Below are 22716 nucleotides of genomic sequence, written 5' to 3'. Positions count from 1 at the left end.
GTGCCGCACCCCCGGCCCAGGCCGAGCATGCGGCCAGCCAGGGGGTACCCCCACACGTCCCCCAAACCTAGCCACCACCAAGTCACGTAAGCAACTGGCTTGAAGCCTCTCTGCCCCCAAAAACAGCCTTTTCCTGACTAAGATTTCAGGGGAGAGCTACTGCCTTCACCGAGTAGGACGGATACAGAGCGGCTGCCTCTGAAACCCACACTAGCTGGGCTGGGGCCAGGTGTGCCGCTTCCACGTGCCCGCCAGGCAAGCTGGCAGAGCTGGATTGCCGGGACAGGGCGGCAGCAACCCCAGCCCTGTTCCACAGCCGGGTGCAGTGGCCGGGCTGAGCCCTGCCAGGCGGTACCGCCGTCCCGCTCAGCGCCCGGAGAGGACGGCGGGAAGCGAGGTGCGGAGTGACGAAGGGAAGGGTGACTCCTCGGACGTCGTCCCGGCCCCCCGCCTTCACGGACGTCCTCCCGCCACCCCTGCCTGAGGGCGGCGGCGGTGCCTGGTTTCCGCGTCCGGGTCGCCGCGGTGCCGGAAGGCGGTGCCGGCGCGGCGGGGCTGGGGGACACCATGGCCTTGCGGTGGTGGTGGCGGTGCGGCGCCTGCTCCCGCCGGTCGCCGCCGCTCGGCTCCCTGCCGCGCTTCCGCCCGCCGGGGCCCGGCTCCCGCGGCACGCCGGCGGCCCCCAGCGCGGCGGTGAGTGCGGGGCGGTCGGCGGGCGCCTGGAGGTCACCGGGAATGAATGGGGCGGCGGAGGGGCCTGCGCGGGGCGGAGGGGTCGGACACTCACAGCAGCTCCGCATCGCAGGCACTGCTCCTCCGGCCTTGCTGAGCCCACGCCTTCCTCCTGCCCGGGAAGTGCAAAGGCCCAAGGCGGTTGCCTGTGGGGGGACCTTGTAAGGCGCAGGAGCGCTCCCGGTGGAAGGCTTAACAGTGGCTTAAGGGTGCTCAGGGTTACAGCTGTGGGGAGGAACCTCTCGGACCCTTCTCTACGTGGGAACAAGGAAAATGACTCTCGTTAGTGTGGGATGTTCAGCGAGTTCTTGAGTAAGTCAGTGGTGTGAGTTGCGACGGGGACAGTTCGCTGGCTGCATGCCAGGATGCTGAGGCCAGGATGCTGTGGCCAGGGTGCTGTCCTCGCCTGCAGAAAGGTGTTCTGGCTGTGGGGCTGGCATGGCCCCGTCGTTCAGTCTGAAGCAGCAGTCAGTGTAGAGTCACACAGACGTGAGCTCAGCGAGGGAAGAACAGGAAGAGATAATTTCTTTTAAACAAAACCGGTGAGAGGTACGAGAGCAAACTCAGGAACATCTCAGCCATGAGGCTGGGCACTGAACTCAGCAGTGAGTTGCAATTCTGTCATAGGTTAGGGTTCATCTCTTTCCCTTGACTCCTTGTTTGGCCTTTTTTAATGCTGTACACAATGAGGGTGTATGGTGCCCTGCAGCCATTGCCATGCTCTTGTTTCTCTGCCTGTGTCCAAGGAGAGAGAGACTTCAGGTTCAGTACAGTACTAAGGGAAGGGGGCTGGAATTCACCAGTTTTAGGTCCGCTTGAGCGTTTCTGTGCAGGCTTTTGGAGAGGCAGTTGGTGAACGTGTGGATTGCAGTGATTTCAAGGTTGAATTGGTCTGGCTGGGTCCCTCAGTCAGCCTGCACAGGGCTGGGCTGGGCAGGTCCTGGCAGGTTGCCTGGAGCAGAGCAAAAGGTGCGGTTCCTTGTTCAGCTTATCTCTGCTGGTATCCTGTACCTGGAACTTTGCCTTCCCTGGGCTCTGACCTCAGGGAGGGGTTACTGGAGAAAGTGCTAGGTTTGGAGGTTAGGTTCTTGACATTTAGCAGGGAAGATGTGCAGGTGGAAATTACCATAAAAAGCAAGCTGAACTACAGTTGCCTCCAGGGAAAAGCAGCACACATTTTTCTTCTGTTTGTGCAGTGCTTTCCTGCAACAGCTCTCGTCCTTTTCTCTGTGCTTTGATTGATGCAGTCCAGGTTTATCTGCAAGACAGGGAACATTTGAAAACCACGTTGCAAGGGTGTGGAAGCAAGGTTTCATTAGAGCAGCTCTGGGAAGTAAGCTGATATGCCTTCTTGGGCTGGGGAGACAGTCCAGCATGCCTGAGTGGAAGAGTCAGTTTAAGTCGGAAGCTAATGCAGACACTGGGAGTTGTGCCTCACGTGATGAGGAAGGAGGTTGTGCTACTCCTTTTGCTGCTGGGTTGGTAAAGTGGGGAAATACAGCAGTGGGGAGGGACAGATGCTTGGGGTGTTGTAGTCAGATATTTTCTGTCGGTTTAAAGTCCAGTGAAATTGACCCTGATTTCTCTTTGTGCAGATGTGCCACTTGGCCCAAAGAAGTTCAACCCTGGCCTTTCCAAAAATAGATCAGGCGTTGTGGCGGTAAGTTGGAGATCCTTACTGCTGTGTGAGGGGTAACAACTGAGTGAACTGGGTAACAGCTGGGTAGTTACACCTGAGAGTTCTAACCTTCAAAAACAAGGTTATTTGCTGTAGTGCATACATGGAGAATTCTCTGTAGACTGCTGCTGTATCTGAATGTAGTCCACAAGCCTGGAGAGCAACAGGCAAAACAAGAGTGCTCCAAAAAAGCCCACATGGTTCACTTTGAAAAGGAAACAAGAGGCATAAACTTCAACTCCAGGAAAAATAAAAAACATCAGCCTTAAGCTTAATGCATCTTAATGCATCCAGGTGCAGCTTCCACCCTTTGCCAGTGATCTTTGATATCATCATGGTGCAGGAAGGTAGTTGGTTTAATTTATAATGCAGCTGGGTGTGCAAAGGAGAATTTTTCAAATGGAAGTCACCTTGACAGGAGTACACATATTCCAGGAGTGTAATTGTGTTACTGGAAGAGGAATGCTTCCTCTCCAAATGTACACTGTGCCATCCAGAGTGCATTCCAAAGGAATGCATGTAGAGCAGTGTAGGTTCATGTGTCTCAGAAGGCTTCTGTAATCTGTTAGGGCAGGGTCTGTGTGTGTTGCTGTTTGCTAGGTGCTGCACTTTGTTAGCTCCTAAAAGTGCTATCATCAATACATAGCTGTGCTATCCTTATAGCTTATTAACTGGATGAAAAGAGTGTTTTGACACTTTCTGCTTCTGTTTTAGCCATTTGTTTCATTTTGTGTGAGGAGAGAGAAGAAGGAATAAATACTTTGAAATGTTTCTGCTTGAAGAATTGGGGAAAGTTTGCTCTTAACAACATTACTGTCTTGAAAAACACTGTCAACAGGTTTCATCATACGAGTGCATCCCACTTGTGCAGCTGTAGCAAGACAGTTAGTGATGAAAAATACCAAGACCCTTTTCAACTTGGTAGAAAAGACTTGAAGAATCTCTATGAAGACATTAAAAAGGTAAGGGGTAGTAGTTTAGTCTGGGATGTGATAGTTCTGATTTAAATAGCAGCCATCACTTTAGAGGATGCTTACTGAAAGAATATTCTTTATGAACAGCTCTGTCTGAAACTTAAACTGAAGGCAAAGAGAGCATGTCTACATATCTTACTCAACAAGAATGGAGGGGTTTTTTTCCTCCTGTTTTATACTGCTGGAGTACATAATTTGTCTTTCAGATTGCTCACAGGAACTTTAAAAACAGCTTCAGCTTACATTGAGTGGAGTGAATGCAAGCAGTAACTTCATACATGCCCACTGTTTTGCCTACACTGAACAGATTGGGTTGGTGATTTTGGGGCTGATAGGCTTCTTTTTTCTTTCCCTTTTCACAGGAATTGCTTGTGTCTGCAGCAGAATTTAAGGAAATGTGTGAGTATTACTTTGATGGGAAAGGAAAGGCCTTTCGACCAGTGATTGTGGTGCTAATGGCAAGGGCTTGCAACATTCACCATAATAATTCCAGGTGAGTCTCAGTTTTAGATATAGGGACATATAAAATGTATCTAGTAGCTTTATGATTGTAAAAAGCTCTTCAGTAAAACCTGAACCTGAAGTTCCATTGTCTTTTGAAAGCAGTTTGAACTGTGCAGGGCATCATGCTTGCCCTATACTTTCTGGCAGCTCCTTGCTCTTGCTCTGGCTGGTTGCAAACACTTCTTTCCACACCTTCCTCTTGGATTGTTATGTTTACACATTGAGCAAGGCTGTTGGCTGGAGCATTCTCTGCCTTCCAGCTACACCTCCAGGCTTCCCTCACACAGAATTTCAAATAGGAAATCTTTGGTCCCTTGCCAGAGGTGTTTCTAGACTAATTTATCAGTCTTAAGGAATTTCTCAGCTCTTGAATCATTTTTATCTCTAGCAATAGGTAAATGCCGTGTTGAACTTGATTTCTACCTCAGAGTATGACTTATATTTTGCTGCTTGCTATGGCACCTCTCCCAGTATACCCCTTCCTAAGTGAGTATAACCTCGAAGGAGGAAGCCAAACCTGGTTGGCAGTGTCCTGTCCTGTGTGTGCCAATTCCTCTCCTTCTAGGAAAACATTGTCCAGGATTAATGAGCTTCACTGTAGCCTGATGGAGAACAGTAGTTCTCCATTCAGTACTGCTCCTTGCCATTGTCTTAGAGGTAGCAAAAGGAGAAATATCAGTTGTGAAACTTCTCCAGGATGTCATTTTGGTGGTGGGCATAATATTTTCATGAGTGACCTTGACATGGAAAGCAGGAGCATGATGGTGGCACTTTTGGGGGACAAAATCATTCTTGTTGAATGACCATCCATGATGGAATGGAAAGAAGCACAACAAAACACAAATTTCTGCTTGAGCTTGGAGGCTCATGAGAGTCCCACTAGCGCACAGCACCAGTGGGATTTGCATCCATCTTCTCTCTGAAAAACCTCAAAGGAATCCTAAGCATGCCTCAACCATGGTATATCCAGCTCAGCTGTGGGAATGCTGAGACCCTTTGTGAAATCATCTGCATGTCTGATCCTTGTGTGCAAAGGAAGGGAAGTCCAGCTAGCTTCAGGAATGGACTGCAAAGATAATCAGGGAGAATGAGGGACTTGTGGTCTACAAATTTATCAGGGACAGAGGTGAAAGCTGTTAAAGACCAAGGGTGATGTTGCCAAGAGGGTGGCAACTTAAGAGGAGACTCAGCAACTGGGGCAGTGAGTTTTTGGAGCATCCTTCTAGTCAGAATAATGGGGGAAATAATGTTATCTCATTCTGGTGCATGAGAAACTTAGGGACAAAATTATGTAGTGGACCTGCAACACCAAGCAAGCTGCAATCAGTGTCAGGTGGTGTAGAGGAAGAGCAGTGAAGCAAAGATGTGAAGTAGCTGTAGAAAGAACAGCACGTTTGCTGTCTTTTGGCATATTCTTGTCCTTGTGTTCTGGTGTCTTGAAACCATCAGAACCAATTTTGAGACCTGCTTCATGCCAGTGAGGAAGTGGGATCTCTTGAGTTCAGCACCATGTGTGCCTGAGGTAAGTGTTTGCTCTGCAGAGCCAGCTCTCAGCAGAAGTGCTCTGATTTATAGGTGCCCATGTCATTTGGCATCTGTTGCCATTTCTGTCAGCAGCTACAAACTGTGTTTGATGTTTGAAAGCCTCTTCATTAATCTGAATGTTCCTGGTATGAGAACAGACTGAGTCATTATCTCTGTCACGTTGGTTTTAGAATGAAATTCTGAGTAGGGAGAGCAGAAGTGTTTCAGCAAAGGAAGAGAATGAAATCCCAGGATATTTACCTTCCTCTCCCTTGCCTCATGCCACTTTTCTCTGTGATTAAAATTCACATATGTTTGTACAAGTCTTCAGGATGCCCAGTGTCTTCTGAAGGTTAGGCAGGCCATGCCACAGGAACGTTCTTTGATGTTGTGGGTACCCATTTACTGTGAGGTGGTGAAGTTTTGTGGCCATTTTACTTCTCTTTTGCATTCCAGCTTCTTGAAGCAGGCTGTTGCACCTGCTTTGTGTAGGTATGTGTATATATGTATATATATTCCAGTTCACACTGATGCTGAGCTCATTTTTGTTGCTTCTTAAAGCAGAATTGCTTCCAGGTGACAAATTGTTCTTCCAGCCTTTTCCTGTTCTTGAGGAGATTTGTATAAGGAGAGGTATTTGTAACTCTGCTACTCTGCTGTAAACCTGAGGGGAGGGAAAAAAAAATCATTGTTTTCCATTCTGCTTCTCCTGACATTATTTTTTTAGGATGTTTTTCCTCTTTCTGCTTGTCATTTCCCCTGAAAGCATTTTCTTGTTCCTTTCCTCAGTGAAAAAGGATTCCTCTCCCAGCCCTGTTTTGCTTTGTTGAAGCTAAGGTTCCCACATGTACAATCAAAGATGCTGGCCACATCTGTAGACTCGTGGGGTGAGCCAATATCCTGTGCAGTACATCCCTAGCAGTTTTTTTTCATTCTGCCTCTGGGGTTTGTGTTACTGGTGTTGGATTCTTGCTTCATCTTGCTGCCATTCTCAGTTGTCATATCACTTGCTAGACCCAGCATGCTTTTGCCTGTTGGTTTTTTCCTTTCCTTTTTCATTTGTGCAATTCTAGTAGAAAAAGTAATGCTCTCCTTTGTTTGACTGAACACACACAGTTTTGTATGGGTACAGGTCCTAATCTTACAAAGCAGTCCACAGAAACATCTTTGTCTTCACAGAGCCCCCACCATAGTAGCTGAGATTCTTCATAGATTCACAGAATGGTTTAGGTTGGAAAGGACCTTAAAGATCATCTAGTTCCAACTCCCCTGCCATGGGCAGGGACACTTTCCACTGGACCAGCTTGCATCCACAGCCTTCCTGGGCAACCTGTTCCAGTGTCTCACCACCCTCACTGTAAAGAATCTCCAGTCTCTTGTCCTAGAGCAGAGGGGGAGAATCACTTCCCTTGCCCTGCTTTAGTCACACTTGTCGTGATGCAGCCCAGGACAAGGTTGCCTTCTGGGCTGCCAGTGACTGTTGCTGGCTCATGTTGAGTTTTTCATCAACTGACAGCCTCAAGTCCTTCTCCTCAAGACCACTCTTGAGCCCAGCCTATATTTGTGCTTGGGATTGCCCCAGCCCAGGTGTAGGACCTTGCCCTTGGGCTTTCAGATGAATGCAGGGGAACACCCAGGTAGCTTATAGGTTAGGTGACATGATCGTTTTTGCTTAGATTTGAGGAAGGCTCAGTACTTAGAATGCCCTCAGCACATCAGCTGTCTTCCTAGGGTGAGGTCACTTTATGGTAGTCATAGTAAGGAGAATGACAGTCCTGTAAAGAATCTGAACTGTTAGCAAAAAGGTGTCTGAAGCATTCAAACTGTCTGTGATGTCATACTGGGTTTTGTACCCTTGAAGGTCCAAGTGTTGGAAGTCCAACTCTAAATTCCTTAGGTCCCTTGGGCAGTGGCTTTTTGCTTAATGATAGGAGTTTGGCTCCCCACAAGAGTGAGAATTGTTGTAAGAGTTTAAGATGAGGTCATGCAGACCTTCAGTTTCACACTTCCTCTGCTGTTTCTTCACATACCTGTGTGCATAAATTCACAGCATTATCACTTAGCCTGACTGCAGGTGATGTTTCTGGTCAGGGTGCATTCTCCAGAGGTGGTTGCAAATAGGAGTTTTTATTTCTAATTCTGCAGCCAGAATAAGGCCAAAGAGGTACAGAGACATCTCAACTGAGAAAAGAGTGAGCACAAAAGGTTTACAGGAGGAAGAGGGAAACAAGTCCCATCAAAACAGTGCAAGAAATACTTAACTATAATATCCTGGCTCAACTTGATAGTATGATAGTTCCTAAAGATATGAGGACCTGGCAGCAACCTTAGCCCTCTTTTTTTCCCCATCCTCCAAACCATGGCTGTCAGATGTCTACAGCTGTTGTGTAACTCCTGTGTCAACACATCATTCTCTGTGCTTCCCCTAGCTTGCAGTGAGTGCCCTTCCCTGTCCCAGACTCTTGCTGAAATGTTCATTTCTTTGAGCCACAGGGACTTAACAAAAGAAAATGTAGTTTGAGGAGTGTGCTCATGACACAGAAATTTTGCAAGGGGTTTTTTTGCACATTTCCTGTCTTCAAACTGGCAATATTTGCTTACTGGCAAAGCTTCCTGTTGCTGAATGTATATACTGGTTTGTGTCATCTTGGTTTTGTTGTTTTAAGGTTCTGTACCCCTCTCCTTTTATGTTTTTGAATAGGGATATTTGGAGGGAGAGGTATGCTTGTGTATTTGGGGGATTCTTAACCTGTAAGATCAGCTTTGGTCTGGTTCAGTGCACAAGAAACAAGTTCTGTAGTGGAACAGAGCTCAGGGCACTGTAGGTCTATAACAGCTTTCACATTGTCGAGCAGGGGATCCTACTGAAAAACAGAACATGGCAGGGACTTAAAAATTAATACAGTGTGTGTGTAAAAAACAACCCCAAACCCCAAACTTACAGTTGTATAAACATTTTGTGTCAATATATGCCATCTTGGGATGCCTTCTTTGACCTAAAAGTGGCATCTCTGCACTTCCTGGCCTTGTGGGGAGCCAGTCATCTATTGAGCTGAGTTACTGCTACTCCTTGCTTTTGTTTTGCAGGCGAAGCAGAACAAAAAATGGCAGGGAATGAGAAAGATCCTGTTCCTTGTTTGTTTTTCCCCCAAAAGGCATGCTCTGATTGACAATCACAGTCAGATGTTTGTAGGAAACTACTGCAGGTTTTTTTAATCTATCTTTTTTTTTGCCAGCAATGGGAAGAACCCTGCTTGAGAACTTGCAGAAATAGTAGTTTAGAAAAAGCCCTTCAGGTGAACTGGTCACATTTGCTACAGCATTCTGGGAGCCAGGCAGATGAACCAGGAGCATTCCTCTGCCGGTTTTAGTCACTTTCAGGGATGAAATGCACTAGGATGCAGAACTTTTCAAAAGCTGCTTTTGAATTGTCTGTCCTTCTGCTGTCTTCATGCTGCTGAAAGATTTCGGTGTGTCGGTGAGTGTTGCCATTTACTGCTACTTCCCAGCAGGAAGTCCAGTCTGTTGACATAATTAATGAAAAAGGGAGTCCCCAAAAGGAGACCAGTGCATGAAAGAGGCTGGAGACCTTTACAGTTTTTTGAAGGTAAGTTCTCTTAGTAACTGAGAGTTTGTTTTGGAAAACTGCTTAACACTGAACTAGAGGTTGACTAAATCACTAGTCCACAGTAAAGCTTACTGTCAAACAACTGTGAAGGTTTCCAGCCTGTATTCTCTGTTACTGAAAAGCCACATTCTCACAGCCTGTGAGCCACACATCCTGCTATTGTTCAGGATGTAGAACTCCCACTGACAGCAATGCAGAGCTCTGCACAGAGGTAGGTGTCAGAACGCAGCGTTATGTCAGCAGACTGCAAGATGTTCTTTCGTGCTGTGATTAATCACTAGATCTTGAATAGGCCTAGGCAAGGCAAGATTTTCCTTTCCCTTCATCTGAGCTGGGATGCTCTTCAGTTTGTCTCAGTTTTGTTGTGGTTTTGGTTGTTTTTTTCTACTCTGCTGGGAAATAGTGTGGTTTGCTCTGTTACCTGTACGCCAGAAGTAAGGGAACTATATATCAGAAGTCATTATTCCTTTTTGTTAGGTTTTTGTTGAGTTTGGGGGGGTTGTGTGGTGTTTTTTTCTTGTCCCCATGGGCTGTTAGAGCTGTAAGGCAAGGCTCACTGGGATAGCCATTTCTGGGATCCTGAGGAAAAGGGGTAGAAAAAGAGAAAAAGATGCCGGAACAAGGCAGTGGCAGTTGGGCCCTAGGGGTAGGAGGTCCTTTGTGTGAGCTAGGTCTGCTCTGTTCTATTCATTTTGCCAACATTATTCCCTAGATAGCTGCTTCAATGTTCTTCCATTACCTTCTTTTCACCTAGTTTAAAAAAATAAAGTAGGTGTGGGCTGTTGAGAGTTGAATCATCCCTGTTAGATCTTCCCAGAGGCTGAATTTCACTAAGTGATTGGTAGTTAGTGTTTACAATCCTAGAGTGATTGCAGTATAATTCCAGTTAATTCCTTAGGCATTTGAAGAACCTCCAAGGTCTTAAGGTAGTCAGATGATGTAAAGAGTAAGACCCTTGAGTTAAGTCTTTCAAATCTAGAAAACAGGTTGCTGTGCCTGCCTGTCTTCTCTTCTCCAGGCTGAACCACCCCAGCTCCCTCAGCCTGCCCTGGTAGCAGAGGTGTTCCAGCTCTTGGATATCTTTGTGGCCACCTGGCATTCTTTTCTTTGCTGATTCCTCGATTTTCATCTTCCTGGAACCAGGCATCCTTGGTGCTGTGCTATTTATTGCAGTTTGGATTTAGAGGGATTAGAGGCAGTAAGTCAGGAGTTTTGCTGTACTGTGAATGCAGCAAGGCAGAAACAGGCCTAATAAGGATGGAAACATCCCTCTGCACTTAACTGTACTAACACCGTCTTACTTTCTATTCTCTTCCTAATTCCACATTTGAAAGGTGGGTTTCAGACCATGGAAAAGCTGCAACAGCTGTTGTCAGAGAAACATTGTGCTGTTTTAGTAGAGATTTCTTTTAGGGTGTTGCCACAGGTGTACTCGATGCAAGCATTTGACAGTTGTCCCTTTCTTGAAGGGAGGTGCAAGCAAGCCAGCGCTCCGTGGCCATAATAGCTGAGATGATCCACACAGCCAGCCTCGTTCATGATGATGTCATCGATGATGCAAACTCTCGCAGGGGGAAAATGACAGTCAACCAGATCTGGGGAGAGAGGAAGGTGAGCTTGCTGTCCCATACAGGACTTGCCTTGGAGTTTCAGCAGAGCACAAGGACCCAGAGCTTTCGTCACATCGCCATCCCCAGGCACAGTCCTGGGATAGGCTAAAAATAAGTCTGAAGAGCTGGGCACAGATTGTGGGGGAGACAAATGTGTGTTCCTTTTCTGAGCTGTTGGAAGCCTTAGATAATAATGTATGATTGTACTGTGCTCCTTATGGATTTTACAGTCCCTGTGCCATTCTTTGCAATGCTGATGGAATACTTTGGAATGGTGCTTCACCCAGAGCACTGTATGGTACTCCGGTTCAGTAGCAAACACAACAACGCTTCAGTCAGCATGAATTTTATTTTCTCTTCATTTTCTGAGAGAGGTGTTTCTTCATAGAGCATTAAAAGGAAGGTTTTCATCAGAAAATGCAGAGAAAGAATTATAGAATGGTCTGGGTTGGAAGGGATCTCCAAAGGTCATCTAATCTAACCCCCTCTGCAGTAAGCAGGGACATCCTCAACTAGATCAGGTTGCCCAGAGCCCTGTCAAGCCTCACTTTGAGTATCTCCAGGGATGGGGCCTCAACCAGCTCCCCAGGCAACCTTTTCCAGTGATCCACTACTCTCATAGTAAAGAATCTGTTCCTAACATCCAATCTAAATCTGCTCTTCTGTAGTTTGAAGCCATTGCCCCCTCATTCTGTCACAGTGCTGTGCTGACTGAACTTGTGGTAATCCAGAGCCAGCATGGCAAAACACTCACAAGAGAGTGGTCAGATAAAGAAGTAATGTTCAAAAACACTTCTCAGGCAAGCAGGTATTCAGATATTGCACACAGGGAGGACAGTGCTTACATGGAAGAACATGAACAGCAATGTGAGATAGGGATGCAAACATGGCTCAGATGTTAATGTTTGGTTATCTTCCCTTTTCTCTCCATTACAATGGGCTGTGTGTGCTTTATGTAGGAAAATGTGCCAGATGAAGGAAATTATCTTGTGTGTACTAACAGGAAAAGCCTTAAAAGATCCATTTTTTATTGATCTTAGGCTGTTCTAGCTGGTGACTTCATCCTCTCAGCTGCCTCTGTAGCTTTAGCAAGAATTGGAAACACTACCATCGTCTCTGTTCTAACTCAGGTGATTGAAGATCTGGTGCGTGGTAAGATCTTTTTCTACTTTTACCCTCAGATTTGCTTGCCTAAGCAGTAAACCCACAAATGAAAACTCCCATCTGTGCAACTTTCTTAGGTGAATTCCTCCAATTGGGTTCCAAGGAAAATGAGAATGAGAGATTTGCTCACTACCTCGAGAAGACTTTCAAGAAGACCGCGAGTCTGATAGCCAACAGTTGTAAAGCAGTATGTACGTCTGTCTCTTCTGCAGTTAACATACCAGTCTGTGAGCTTCACAGCCAAACTATTACTGCTGGTTTCTCTGGAGACCCTCCAAAGCAAGCTCTTTCAATGGTATCCTGCCAGAACCTGAATGGGTTTGAGATTGTGCACGATAGCACAGTTCAGCTGTGGCGCCTTCATTTCTTTTCTCCTTCATATTCCTACACAGATTTGTTGTTATCTTCACTTGAATCATAACAATGCTCATGGTGGCAGCTTGCAGGTTAGGAAATTCCTCAGTTCTGAGACAGAGTTGGTAATTCATGGTACTATAATTTAATTTTAAGTCTTGCTTGACATCTGGTCCTGCTCACTGGTGCCCAGTGGGGCCTTAAATTATAACAGTGGGAGGAAGCAGCTAATTCTGCATACCCTACGTGGCATTGTGAAAGAACAGGATCAGGTACTTCTTGATTTGTCTGGGGTTTTTAATTGTCAGTTGCTATATCCAACCCTACCTGTTTCTCAGTTAATTAATCACTCCCCCCCCCCCCCCCCCAAAAAAAAAAAAAAATCTGATTTCAATGTGATGTTTTCATTAAAAAAAACCCCATGTTTAGTTGTAGTGACAAAGCTGAGGAGAGAGAATCCTGGGTTTCAGAACATCAGCTCCAACCAGGCAGGTGTGTCACCAGAAGCAGTTCAGTTTCTGTTAATGATGGAGGGGGGGAAAACAGTGATTTGTTTCTGTGCTTAAATAAGATATATGTATTAACTGGAAGGAAGATCATAGTATCATTGTATCATTCAGGGTTGGAAGGGACCACAAGGATCAGCTAGTTCCAACCCCCCTGCCATGGGCAGGGACACCCCACACTAGATCAGCCTGGCCAGAGCCTCATCCAGCCTGCTCTTAAACACCCCCAGGGATGGGGCCTCAACCACCTCCCTGGACAACCCATTCCAGGGCTTCACCACTCTCATGGTGAAGAACCTCCTCCTCACATCTAGCCTGAATCTCCCCACCTCCAGCTTCATTCCATTCCCCCTAGTCCTATCACTACCTGAGATCCTGAGAAGTCTTTCCCCAGCCTTCCTGTAGGCCCCCTTCAGATACTGGAAGGCCACAATTAGGTCACCTCGGAGCCTTCTCTTCTGCAGACTGAACAGCCCCAACTCCTTCAGTCTGTAAGTACAGGTGGCACCTTGCAGTTCTACAGCGTCATGCCTTACAGGAGGAAGAGGGGAGTATTCCTGGAAAAATATCTGAGCAAGGTAATAGGCAGTCTGTCAGCACTGGTCTGGTCACTATTAGATACCTTCTGCACTGCCAAAGCATTGCTGCATTCAAATCAAAAGCCCTTCAAATTAGCAAAGGCCTCTTTTTGTGGACAGATCAGTCTGCTGGAGGTGTTAGCACAATCCCAGCCTCCAGTTTATCTCCACAATAGCAATTCTGCGTGGAGGAATGGTACCAGAGCTGCAGTCAAAGTAACACATTGCCAAAGGAAATGGTGGCAGATGGCCCAGATGGTCACTAAAGCCCTAGTTACTGAGAGGCATTTTTTAGAGGAACAAGAGAGGTGATTTTGGTTCAAGAATTTAGAAGCAATAAAGTTGAAGTGGAATTTCTATTAGTCACTGGGCACGCTGGAGATAGCAAAATAAGCTGAGCAGGTTCTTTCTCTGTCTCTTTTCTTTATCCTGCTGCAGTATGAATTCCTAACCCTCACAAAGCTGTTTATATTTTGTACAGCACAGTCTCAGAAGGATTAAATTGTGCTTGTTTTGAGATAAGGGTGAAGTTGCACTAGAGATTCTTGAGCTCTCTGCTAGGAGAAAGCATGCAGCCTCCTCATGTGAGGCAAGACTGCACAGAAGGTCTGCCTCAGGCACTGAAGAAAAGGAACAGCCTGCAGCTCTGGATCTGCCTGTGAGCTCCTGCTTTACCTCATTCGTAGTCTGCTGTGTGCACAGGGCCTCATCAGAAAGAACCACCAGGATGTGGACCTGGTGTCTAGGAAAATTCATACCTCTGACCCCCACCAGCACAGCAGTCTGGTTTTTACATTCTTTTTGTCTTCAGAAATGTCTAGAACCTGAACAGGAGCTCTGAAGGTCTTCTCTTTCAAAGATGGAAGAATGAATGTTGTGTGGATGAATTTTGCTTGCAACTCACGTTTCTGCTTTCTGAGTGTACATAAGGTGCTTTGATTCTTTATGTAGGTAGTGTCTGCCTCCCCAGGAAACTGTCCCCTGCAGCAAAAGCTCTGCTCTGATCTTTCAGATGAGATGAGAAAGCTCTTCCTTCACACAGCACTTCCCCTCTTCATTTACCACCTTGTGTCTGCTCTGACCCTTTGCCATTAACCAGGATTTTGTCACTGTTCTGCTGGGTTCCATGTTTTGATTCTTGATGTGAAAGATGGTGGTAGGTAAGGATAGAATTGAAACAGGGGAGATGCAGCCCCCTCCCCATTTGCTGAACTTGTCTGATCTATGTTACAGAACCAACCAGAATTTTGCCAGGCATGGTACAGCAGCAGATGCTCTTCGGGGCAATCGCTGCTGTTCCAGAGACAAGAATCAAGAGGAGGATGAAAGGGCAAAATGCTCTGGTTTGATATCCCTAGCAGCATCTGTTTCAATAGGTCTGATTTGCAGTTCAGTCTGCTTTAATAGCTGCCAGGACTTTGCATGATTAGCCATAAGCAGCATTATTTTCCTGCTATGGTTTCCTCTTTTAAATAAAACTGGGAAATGTGAGAGAGATGCTGTTAATGCCTCAGGCATCCAGATTCCTCTGGGGCTTAACTGTTATCCACAGATGCAGGTTATGACTGGGAAGTGTTCTGATGCTGTTATGAAACTGACTGATGCATGAAAAAAATCTTTGAGCTTGTGTGAGTTGGGTTTATTAGGAAATAAAGTTGTTTCTTATTTCCAGCTTCAGAGCTACTGCTCTGGAGTTGGTTTTGGGGTTGGTTTTGGGGTTTTTTTAATGACCCTATGTAACATTATCTTGAAGAGGAGTTTATACACACATACATTTTTATCTTGTGTGGTTTTCCCAGCAGAAATTTAGTCTTACATTAAGGAAAATGTATCCTCACTCCTTCTGTTACTCACAGCAGATTTGGAATGTTTGCAGTAGACCAGGATGGATTTTTGCCCCTCCTTCCCAATTGTTTAGTGAGGGTTGAAATAAACCTGGGTATTTAAACATAACCAGCCTCATTTTGCAAAGGGTATAATCAATACTTAAATGGAAAAAAGCAGAAGTGCCTTTGTGCTCTGTTTTAGCTTTGTGGAGTTTATTCAGCCAAACTTGTGTCTCTTGAGGAGTCGATTCCTTTGTACTCAAAGATGTTTTGTTGTGATACTTTTGTCTAGCTCGCTGTACTTCCTTCATTCACTGTCTTCTTTGCCACTCATCCCTCAGTACCTTTATCTGCAAGCTAATCAGTCACCTTCCTGAGCAATTCATTTCTAGTTAACATCACCCTTAAAGATCACCTTCCTTGTCTCAGCTGTCCCCCCTAGGCTGGGTGCAGCACACTCAGGTTTGTGGATCTTTTATGAGGCGTGCAATGTCTATTTAGCTGTTGTCTGACCTCCAATTATCTCCTGGCTGATTTATATAGGTAGTAAATTGTGTGACTGGTCGTCTGCGTGTGCACTGCAGCCACATTTCTTCTCTCTTCTTCCCTCATTAGAATTTCTAAGCCTGTTAAATGTTTGATGAAGCTAATCTCTTTCAGTCTTGAATATATTTTTAATACTGCACTGTTGTTCAGCCTTGTTTCCTAATCAGCTTGGCTGTTTGTGTGTACCCATGAACACAGAGAAGTAAGTGGCTGGAGAGCAGCCAGGCAGAGAGGGACCTGGGGGTACTGGTCGATGGCAGGCTGAACATGAGCCTGCAGTGTACCCAGGCAGCCAAGAGGGCCAATGGCATCCTGGCCTGCATCAGGAACAGTGTGGCCAGCAGGAGCAGGGAGGTCATTCTGCCCCTGTACACTGCACTGGTTAGGCCACACCTCGAGTACTGTGTCCAGTTCTGGGCCCCTCAGTTTAGGAAGGATGTTGACTTGCTGGAACAAGTCCAGAGAAGAGCAACAAAGTTGGTGAGGGGTTTGGAACACAAGCCCTATGAGCAAAGACTGAGGGAGCTGGGATTTTGAAGTTTTGAAGACTCAGGGGTGACCTTATCACTCTCTACAACTACCTGAAGGGAGGTTGTAGACAGGCGGATGTTGGTCTCTTCTCCCAGGCAGCCAGCACCAGAACAAGAGGACACAGTCTCAGGCTGTGCCAGGGGAGGTTCAGGTTGGATATTAGAAAGAAGTTCTATACAGAGAGAGTGATTGCCCATTGCAATGGGCTGCCCAGGGAGGTGGTGGAGTCGCCGTCATTGGAGGTGTTCAGAAGGAGACTTGATGGGGTGCTTGGTGCCATGGGTTAGCTGTTTGGGTGGGTTGGATTGGTTGATGGGTTGGACACGATGATCTTGAAGGTCTCTTCCAACCTGGTTTGGTTTATTCTAAGTTTATTTATTCTAAGTATGTGCTCCTGAGTCAGCTTTTTTCCTCTCCCAGATCCCTGCTGCCTATACTTGCTGTGTCACACCTATGGTCCGAGAGTAAAAGTGGATGCTAACTAAAGCTCTCTATTTACTTGGCTTTGTTTTTGTTGTCTTTTTTTTTTGTTTAGGTCTCAATCCTAGGCTGCCCTGATCCCAAAGTTCATGAGATTGCATACCAGTATGGAAAGAATGTTGGCATAGCTTTTCAGGTAGTGCTTTGGTTGAACTAAAGGAAATGAAAATCTCAGTTTTTCCAAACTGCTTTAGAAATCAAAGTGGGCTGTCTTAATCCTTTCTAGACATCTTCTCTTTGAGAGGATTAGGATATATTTAGTTGTGGGTTAAAAAAAAGAAAGAAAAAAAGGCAGTAAGTTTTACAGTAATCTGTTTCTCTCTTCCCAGCTAATAGATGATGTGCTGGATTTTACATCATGTGCTGACCATCTGGGGAAACCAGCAGCGGCGGATCTCAAGCTCGGATTAGCTACGGGCCCTGTCTTGTTCGCTTGTCGACAGGTAAGGCAGCAGGAGTCTCTTTCCCCAGGACAGAAAGTGTGCACTGCTCCTCACAGCACACCCAGAGCTCCAGCTCCAGCACATCCATCATGCAGCTTGAGTGATGAGCATGGCCTGTGAAACACCAGTGCCTTTCAGAGCAGCTGGATTTAGTGTGCACAGGTGTTCCTTCAGGCTGAGAAACAGCTTCCTGCACAGCTCCTTTTACCGTGAGGCTGTTGTATGAAGAGCTGAACTGGGGTTTTTTGTTGCTCCAGTTCCAGTGCTCACCCTTGGCACAGGAGGCAGTGTTTGCATGTTTTCTGCAGGTTATTCCTAAGTAGCTTCTTGCTTATCTTCTTTCCTGAGACACCTTGGTCTCCCCAGGCTTGACTCTCTCTGTAGGCTTTTTGCCAAGTTCTGGGCTTTCTATCCATTCTGGGGCCTAGATTTTAGGTGGGCACCTCCACTTCTTGGATTTGATCTCTTCATCATTTTGTCCTTGAGTCTTACCCAGTTACAAGCACAAGGAAAATTCCCTTCTGAAGGTAAATGTAGTAGTTTGGAGAAGAGAGGAAGGATTATCATGCATAAAAGAAGGTTAAAATCAGTCAAGATTTTTAGTGGCTTAAAAACTATTTGGAGGAGTAGAAGCAAAACAGAAATGTCAGCAGCACCAAAACAGTAAAATTGATGCTAATCCATGAAAAGTGTGGGGGAAACCAGTTTAGTGCATCTTGCTTAAGCTGCTGGTTCACCTGAGGAGAGCAGATTTGGGACTTAGAAAGCAAATCTCTCCTACTGAACTTCACAGCACAACACAGAAACTGGCCCAGCTAGCTCAGTACGGCTTTAGTCTCTGATCTCATTGGAACTGCTCAGAGGTGGAGATGGGAAAAGTTTGAAAATTATTATAAAATTACAACTTTATGACATTTACTTCCCCTCCTCTCTTAAAGAGCCTGGGGTGGGGGGATGGCAGAACATGTGCACATGTGTTCTGTCACCCTCTGTACCTTTACAAGGACACACATCTCCGAAAAGGCAGGGGAGCAAAGAGCATCAGCCACTTAAGAATGCAGAGCAATGCCTGCTGAGAACAGCCTCCTCCATCTTCTCACTTCCTCCCCACAGACTTATCTGGGGGATTCACAAACAACGTCTTGAATCCTGATCTCAGAATCTGTTGATAAGCAGCAGGACCTCGTTAGTCATCAGTAACTGGCATTGTCTACAGTGAGAGACTGAGGAACAGCAAGAGGATGTGATTGTGAAATGGTTGGTGTGTTTGTGTGTTAAAGCTGCCTGGAGAGAGAAACTAGGACATGTTGCACATGCTCTTGCTTTTGGCAGAGAGTGGCTGTCTTGTGGGTGTTGAATATTCCATTTTTTAAAATTAAAACTATTCTTTTATTCGTCTGTTTGGGCTGCCTGTCTGACTTTCATCTATCATTTAATTAGCTTTGTAAGAGAAAATGAGTTCATAATACGGAAACACGAGAGAAGAAAATGTCACTTCTATTTTAGAGTCTTACTTGTTCTTTGTAGGTCACTTTTAAATGCTTTTCCTCATTCCTGTCTTCACTAGATGGCAAGGGTGTGTTTTTCTGCACTCAGATAACTTGACCAGCGTGCAGAGTTTTCCACACAAACCAGAAGGATTCTTTGCTGAAAGCTTCCTCTCCTTTTCCAGCCACTGGAAGGACAGCACTGCAGACTTAAATGACATGAAAAAGTTCAAGTGCTAAACGAGTCTTGAGCTTCAACAGACATTTCTCTGCGCTGCTACTGAAATGTTTCAGAGTAAAAACTTCTGAGCCAGAACTTGGCAGTCAGTCCAAAATTAGCTATAGTCTGTCATTTCTCTTGACATGAGTGTTACTGCTGCCCTGCAGCCCTTAGCTTATCTGGTCATCCTCATGTTGTCTTTCTGACAAACATGCTTCAGTTCTTAATGTGCTCTGGATCTTCAGTGACAGCCACCTTTTCTTCTTGCCCTCTCCCTTCTGAAATCTCTCTGTGCATTAGAATATTGAGAACCCTTAATACACAGAATCATAGAGTCTTTTTGGCTGGAAAAGACCTTTAAGATCATTGAGTCCAACCATTCCCTAATTCTCCCAAGTCTGGTGCTAAACCACGTTCCTCAGCCCAACATCCACACTTCTTTTAAATGCTTCCAGTGATGGGGATTCAAGCAGCTCCTTGGGGAGCCTATACAAAAACAGTTTAGCTTGATGTGAGATCTGTTTATTCAGTAATTAAGTTCAGTTGTCTCAGTAAATCCCTCCTCCCCCTTTTATTTGGTTAAGGACAAACACCAGTATTTCTAGTGCAAGTCTAAAGCCACTCTCAGGCTGGTACAGCTGAAGAATGAGAGGATATTTTTCTGAGAAGCATTCCCATCAAAGGCTTACATACTGCCCCTGAAATCTACTGATAACAGCTCTACATTACAGGGCTGGAGATTTTCCTCTCCTTTACTGCTTAAATATAACAAGTGAAAGTGTATGCATCCTGTACCATTGTAAATAGAAATGATACGAAAATGGGTGAAAGGAACGTTGTAATTAAATTGTCATTACACAGGAGGAAAGCTAGGAGCTGGAGAAAGCCAAGCATGAGTCATCAATAAACTTCTAAGTGTATCTTCCAAGAAAACTACCTGTGAGAAACAGGGAAATGTCACAACAGTGAGGGATGCTACCTGTTTGTTCCCTAACAAGTTTGGAGATCTGCAGTTTCAGGACCAAAGGTGTGCAGGGAAAGCAGATCGTTGTTTACAAGTGTACAGTCATGAAAGAATCATTGCCTGTAATCCTTTCAGACAAGATGAACAAACACCTCTTTTCCTCTAACAAGAATTCTTCTGCAGAGTATCTGCCTTGAGTTTTGGCCTTAATTCATTTATTAAGCACCAGGCTATGTATTTCTGGACTATCATCTGAAGCAAGTGCCTGCAGGTTTTGATAAGTGATGCAGTGACCTCCTCAAGCAACTGGCTTTAGTTGTCTACCTGACCATACAGTACTAACTACAAATTCTAGGTGACTGAAAACAAAATGCCTTAGAGCTTAGAACAGAAAAGAACCTGTCCTGTGCTTTCCACAGGCAGAGCCCCTGCACATAAAATACCAGAACCATGGGAAGCCTGAGTGGGCACAGCAGTTAAAGGTATCCTGGAAGGATTTACAGTTTGAACTGTCCAACAGAGACACAACAAACCTGTCCTCTGGTGTACAGGTGGGAGAAGAGGTGCTGCTGCTTCTAGGTGTGCCAACACTGAAAACCTTTTGTGATCTAAAAGCTCCTGATAGACCTGGAAGCAGCTGCACCAGACATGACCACACTGGATGACCTGCTCACCAGGTCCTACCTTTTGCTACCCACTGGCTGCCAGTTTAAGTTTGCAGTGCTATAGGCCCAGGCAGATTGCATAGATATAGCTACACCTGTAGAAGCAGCAAGGACAGGGGAAGAAGAGGGCTGTCATAGAATCAATGAGGTTGGAAGAGACCTCAAAGATCATCAAGCCCAACCTGTCACCCAACACCTCATGACTACTAAACCATGGCACCAAGTGCCACGTCCAGTCCCCTCTTGAACACCTCCAGGGATGGTGACTCCACCACCTCCCTGGGCAGCACCTTCCAACGGCTAACAACTCTCCTTTGGCTGCTTTCTGACCTTATCACAACAAGCAGCTCCTGAGCAGTACAAACCCTTCTCCCTTTGTGCTTAGTTTCCAGAAATGAATGCTCTGATCATGCGACGCTTCAGCAAGCCCGGAGACGTTGAACGTGCTCGCAAATACGTGCTGCAGGTAGGACTGCTCCCACACACTGCAGCCCCACAGTGCTGGCCCTGCTGCCAGCAGGTGGGAGTTCATTACCTCTCGAGTCCAGCATGAGGGCTGCATTTCCAGAGACCTGCTCAGGGCTGTGCTGTGTACAATAGAGAGTTAGCACTCTCCAGGCATCTTTCTGGGCTGGGTTTTAGCAGCAATGCTTGGTACTGAAGACCATTTTTTCTCTTTTGTTTTTTTTTCCTTCCAGTAGCATAAGCCCCACATAATTAAAGTAAAAGCTCATGCATGAACTCAGTTTCTTCAGCTGAAGAGTAGCTGTACCCAACAACTGACGGAAGCAGCATGTAATTACCACGCAGTCTGGTAACTGCAGTGCACAGTGCCTGTCAGTTTGAATTGACTCTGGTCCGGAAAGGCTGAATTAACTGCCTGTGCCAAATGAATACCTACATTTGTGCATACGGGTCCATCTCTATTTAGGGCAGGAGGGGAGGGTTAAACCATTACTTCCTAGCCATACTGCCCAGGATGTTATGGATACCAGTGTTACATTGTGAGCGCACTGAAGTGCAGCATGGGTGTTGGACAGCTGGAGGAAGAGAAGGGGGATTCGATGACCAGAGAACAAACCTTCCCCTTCAGCGTGTAATTAGTGCGCAGGGTACTTACTGACCCTGCATCTTCCTCTGTAACGAGAGGAGCAGGAGGGAGGCTGACCAGTTATGCTTTACCTCTCACTGTCTCCTTACCAAGAGTGATGGTGTGCAGCAAACCACCTACCTCGCCCAGCGCTACTGCCATGCAGCCACCAGAGAGATCAGCAAGCTGCGGCCATCCCCCGAGAGAGAAGCCCTCATCCAGCTGACAGAAATGGTCCTCATGCGAGACAAGTGAGAGCGCTCCTTCCACTCCTCCTGGCAGCTACTTACCAGACTGTGCCTCAATCTACTTCAAGAATTATTTGCTTCCACCACAAACTACCAAAAATTATTTTTTTAAAGAATTATTTTTTTTTTTAAGTTCTACTTCTATTTTCTTTTTGTTTTTTAAACCAGAACGTTTCAAGTGTTTTATTGTGGGAAGCCATGCAATCAGAGCAACTCAAACTGTGCTGTACAGCTGTTTTAGTGGGGGCTATTAGTTGTGGGAGGGGGTGGGGAAGATGTTTACATGTCGGTGCACAACAGCCACAAGGAGAATAAACATCAGTGTATGAGAACTGGAGTGGTTCCCCGTGTCACTCAGTACCAGAGCCTGCATGCTACTGGGTGTGAACAGCAGGTGAAGATGGCCTGGGAAAAGAGGGGGTTTGAATGCTTCCCTGGCTGTTAAAACTACAGCCATGGAAGCTGCTTTGTTGCTGAAGCCTCTCTCTATGCCGCCATTACTTGGTTATGCACATCACAGAATGGTTTGGGTTGGAGGGAGCCTTCAAGATCATCCAGTTCCAACCCCTTGCTATGGGCAGGGACACCTCCCACTAGACCAGGTTGGTCAAAGTCCCATTCAAGATCACTGAGAAGTTTCCCAGTTCAAGAAGGACACTGAGACACTTGAATGTGTCCAGAGAAGGGCAACAGGCTGGGGAGAGGCCTTGAACACAGCCCTGTGAGGAGAGGCTGAGAGAGCTGGGATTGTTTAGCCTGGAGAAGAGGAGGCTCAGGGGTGACCTCATTGCCCTCTACAACTACCTGAAAGGTGGTTGTAGCCGGGAAGGGGTTGGTCTCTTCTCCCAGGCAACCAGCACCAGAACAAGGGGACACAGTCTCAAGCTGCGCCAAGGGAGGTTTAGACTTGAGGTGAGGAGGAAGTTCTTCACCAAGTGAGTTAGGCATTGGAATGGGCTGCCCA

General features: G+C 46.1%; 1 protein-coding gene across 5 annotated transcripts; it reads left to right on the top strand.

The window, feature by feature from the left end:
• The first annotated feature begins 536 nt into the window (after window positions 1-536).
• Window positions 537-22030, top strand: PDSS1 (decaprenyl diphosphate synthase subunit 1). Of its 5 annotated transcripts, none has more exons than XM_068146089.1 (11): window positions 537-693; window positions 2328-2392; window positions 3249-3372; window positions 3747-3877; window positions 10510-10651; window positions 11691-11802; window positions 11892-12001; window positions 16691-16771; window positions 16965-17078; window positions 20800-20880; window positions 21619-22030. In XM_068146089.1, exons 1-11 carry the CDS (start codon window positions 568-570, stop codon window positions 21757-21759), a joined length of 1227 nt encoding a protein of 408 aa, XP_068002190.1. In that variant the 5' UTR covers window positions 537-567; the 3' UTR covers window positions 21760-22030. The 5 variants fall into 5 exon arrangements, with proteins under 5 accessions (XP_068002190.1, XP_068002191.1, XP_068002193.1 ...); XM_068146090.1 differs by having other exon boundaries at window positions 21116-21710; XM_068146092.1 differs by having other exon boundaries at window positions 21113-21710.
• Window positions 22031-22716: the final 686 nt, after the last annotated feature.

The sequence above is a fragment of the Melanerpes formicivorus genome, unplaced genomic scaffold, assembly GCF_026170545.1.
Source record: "Melanerpes formicivorus ecotype bairdi unplaced genomic scaffold, bMelFor1.0.p_v2 SCAF_13, whole genome shotgun sequence".
NCBI lineage: Eukaryota > Metazoa > Chordata > Aves > Piciformes > Picidae > Melanerpes > Melanerpes formicivorus.
Note: the sequence above shows the minus strand (reverse complement) of the source record. Positions and strands in the feature narration are given on the sequence as shown.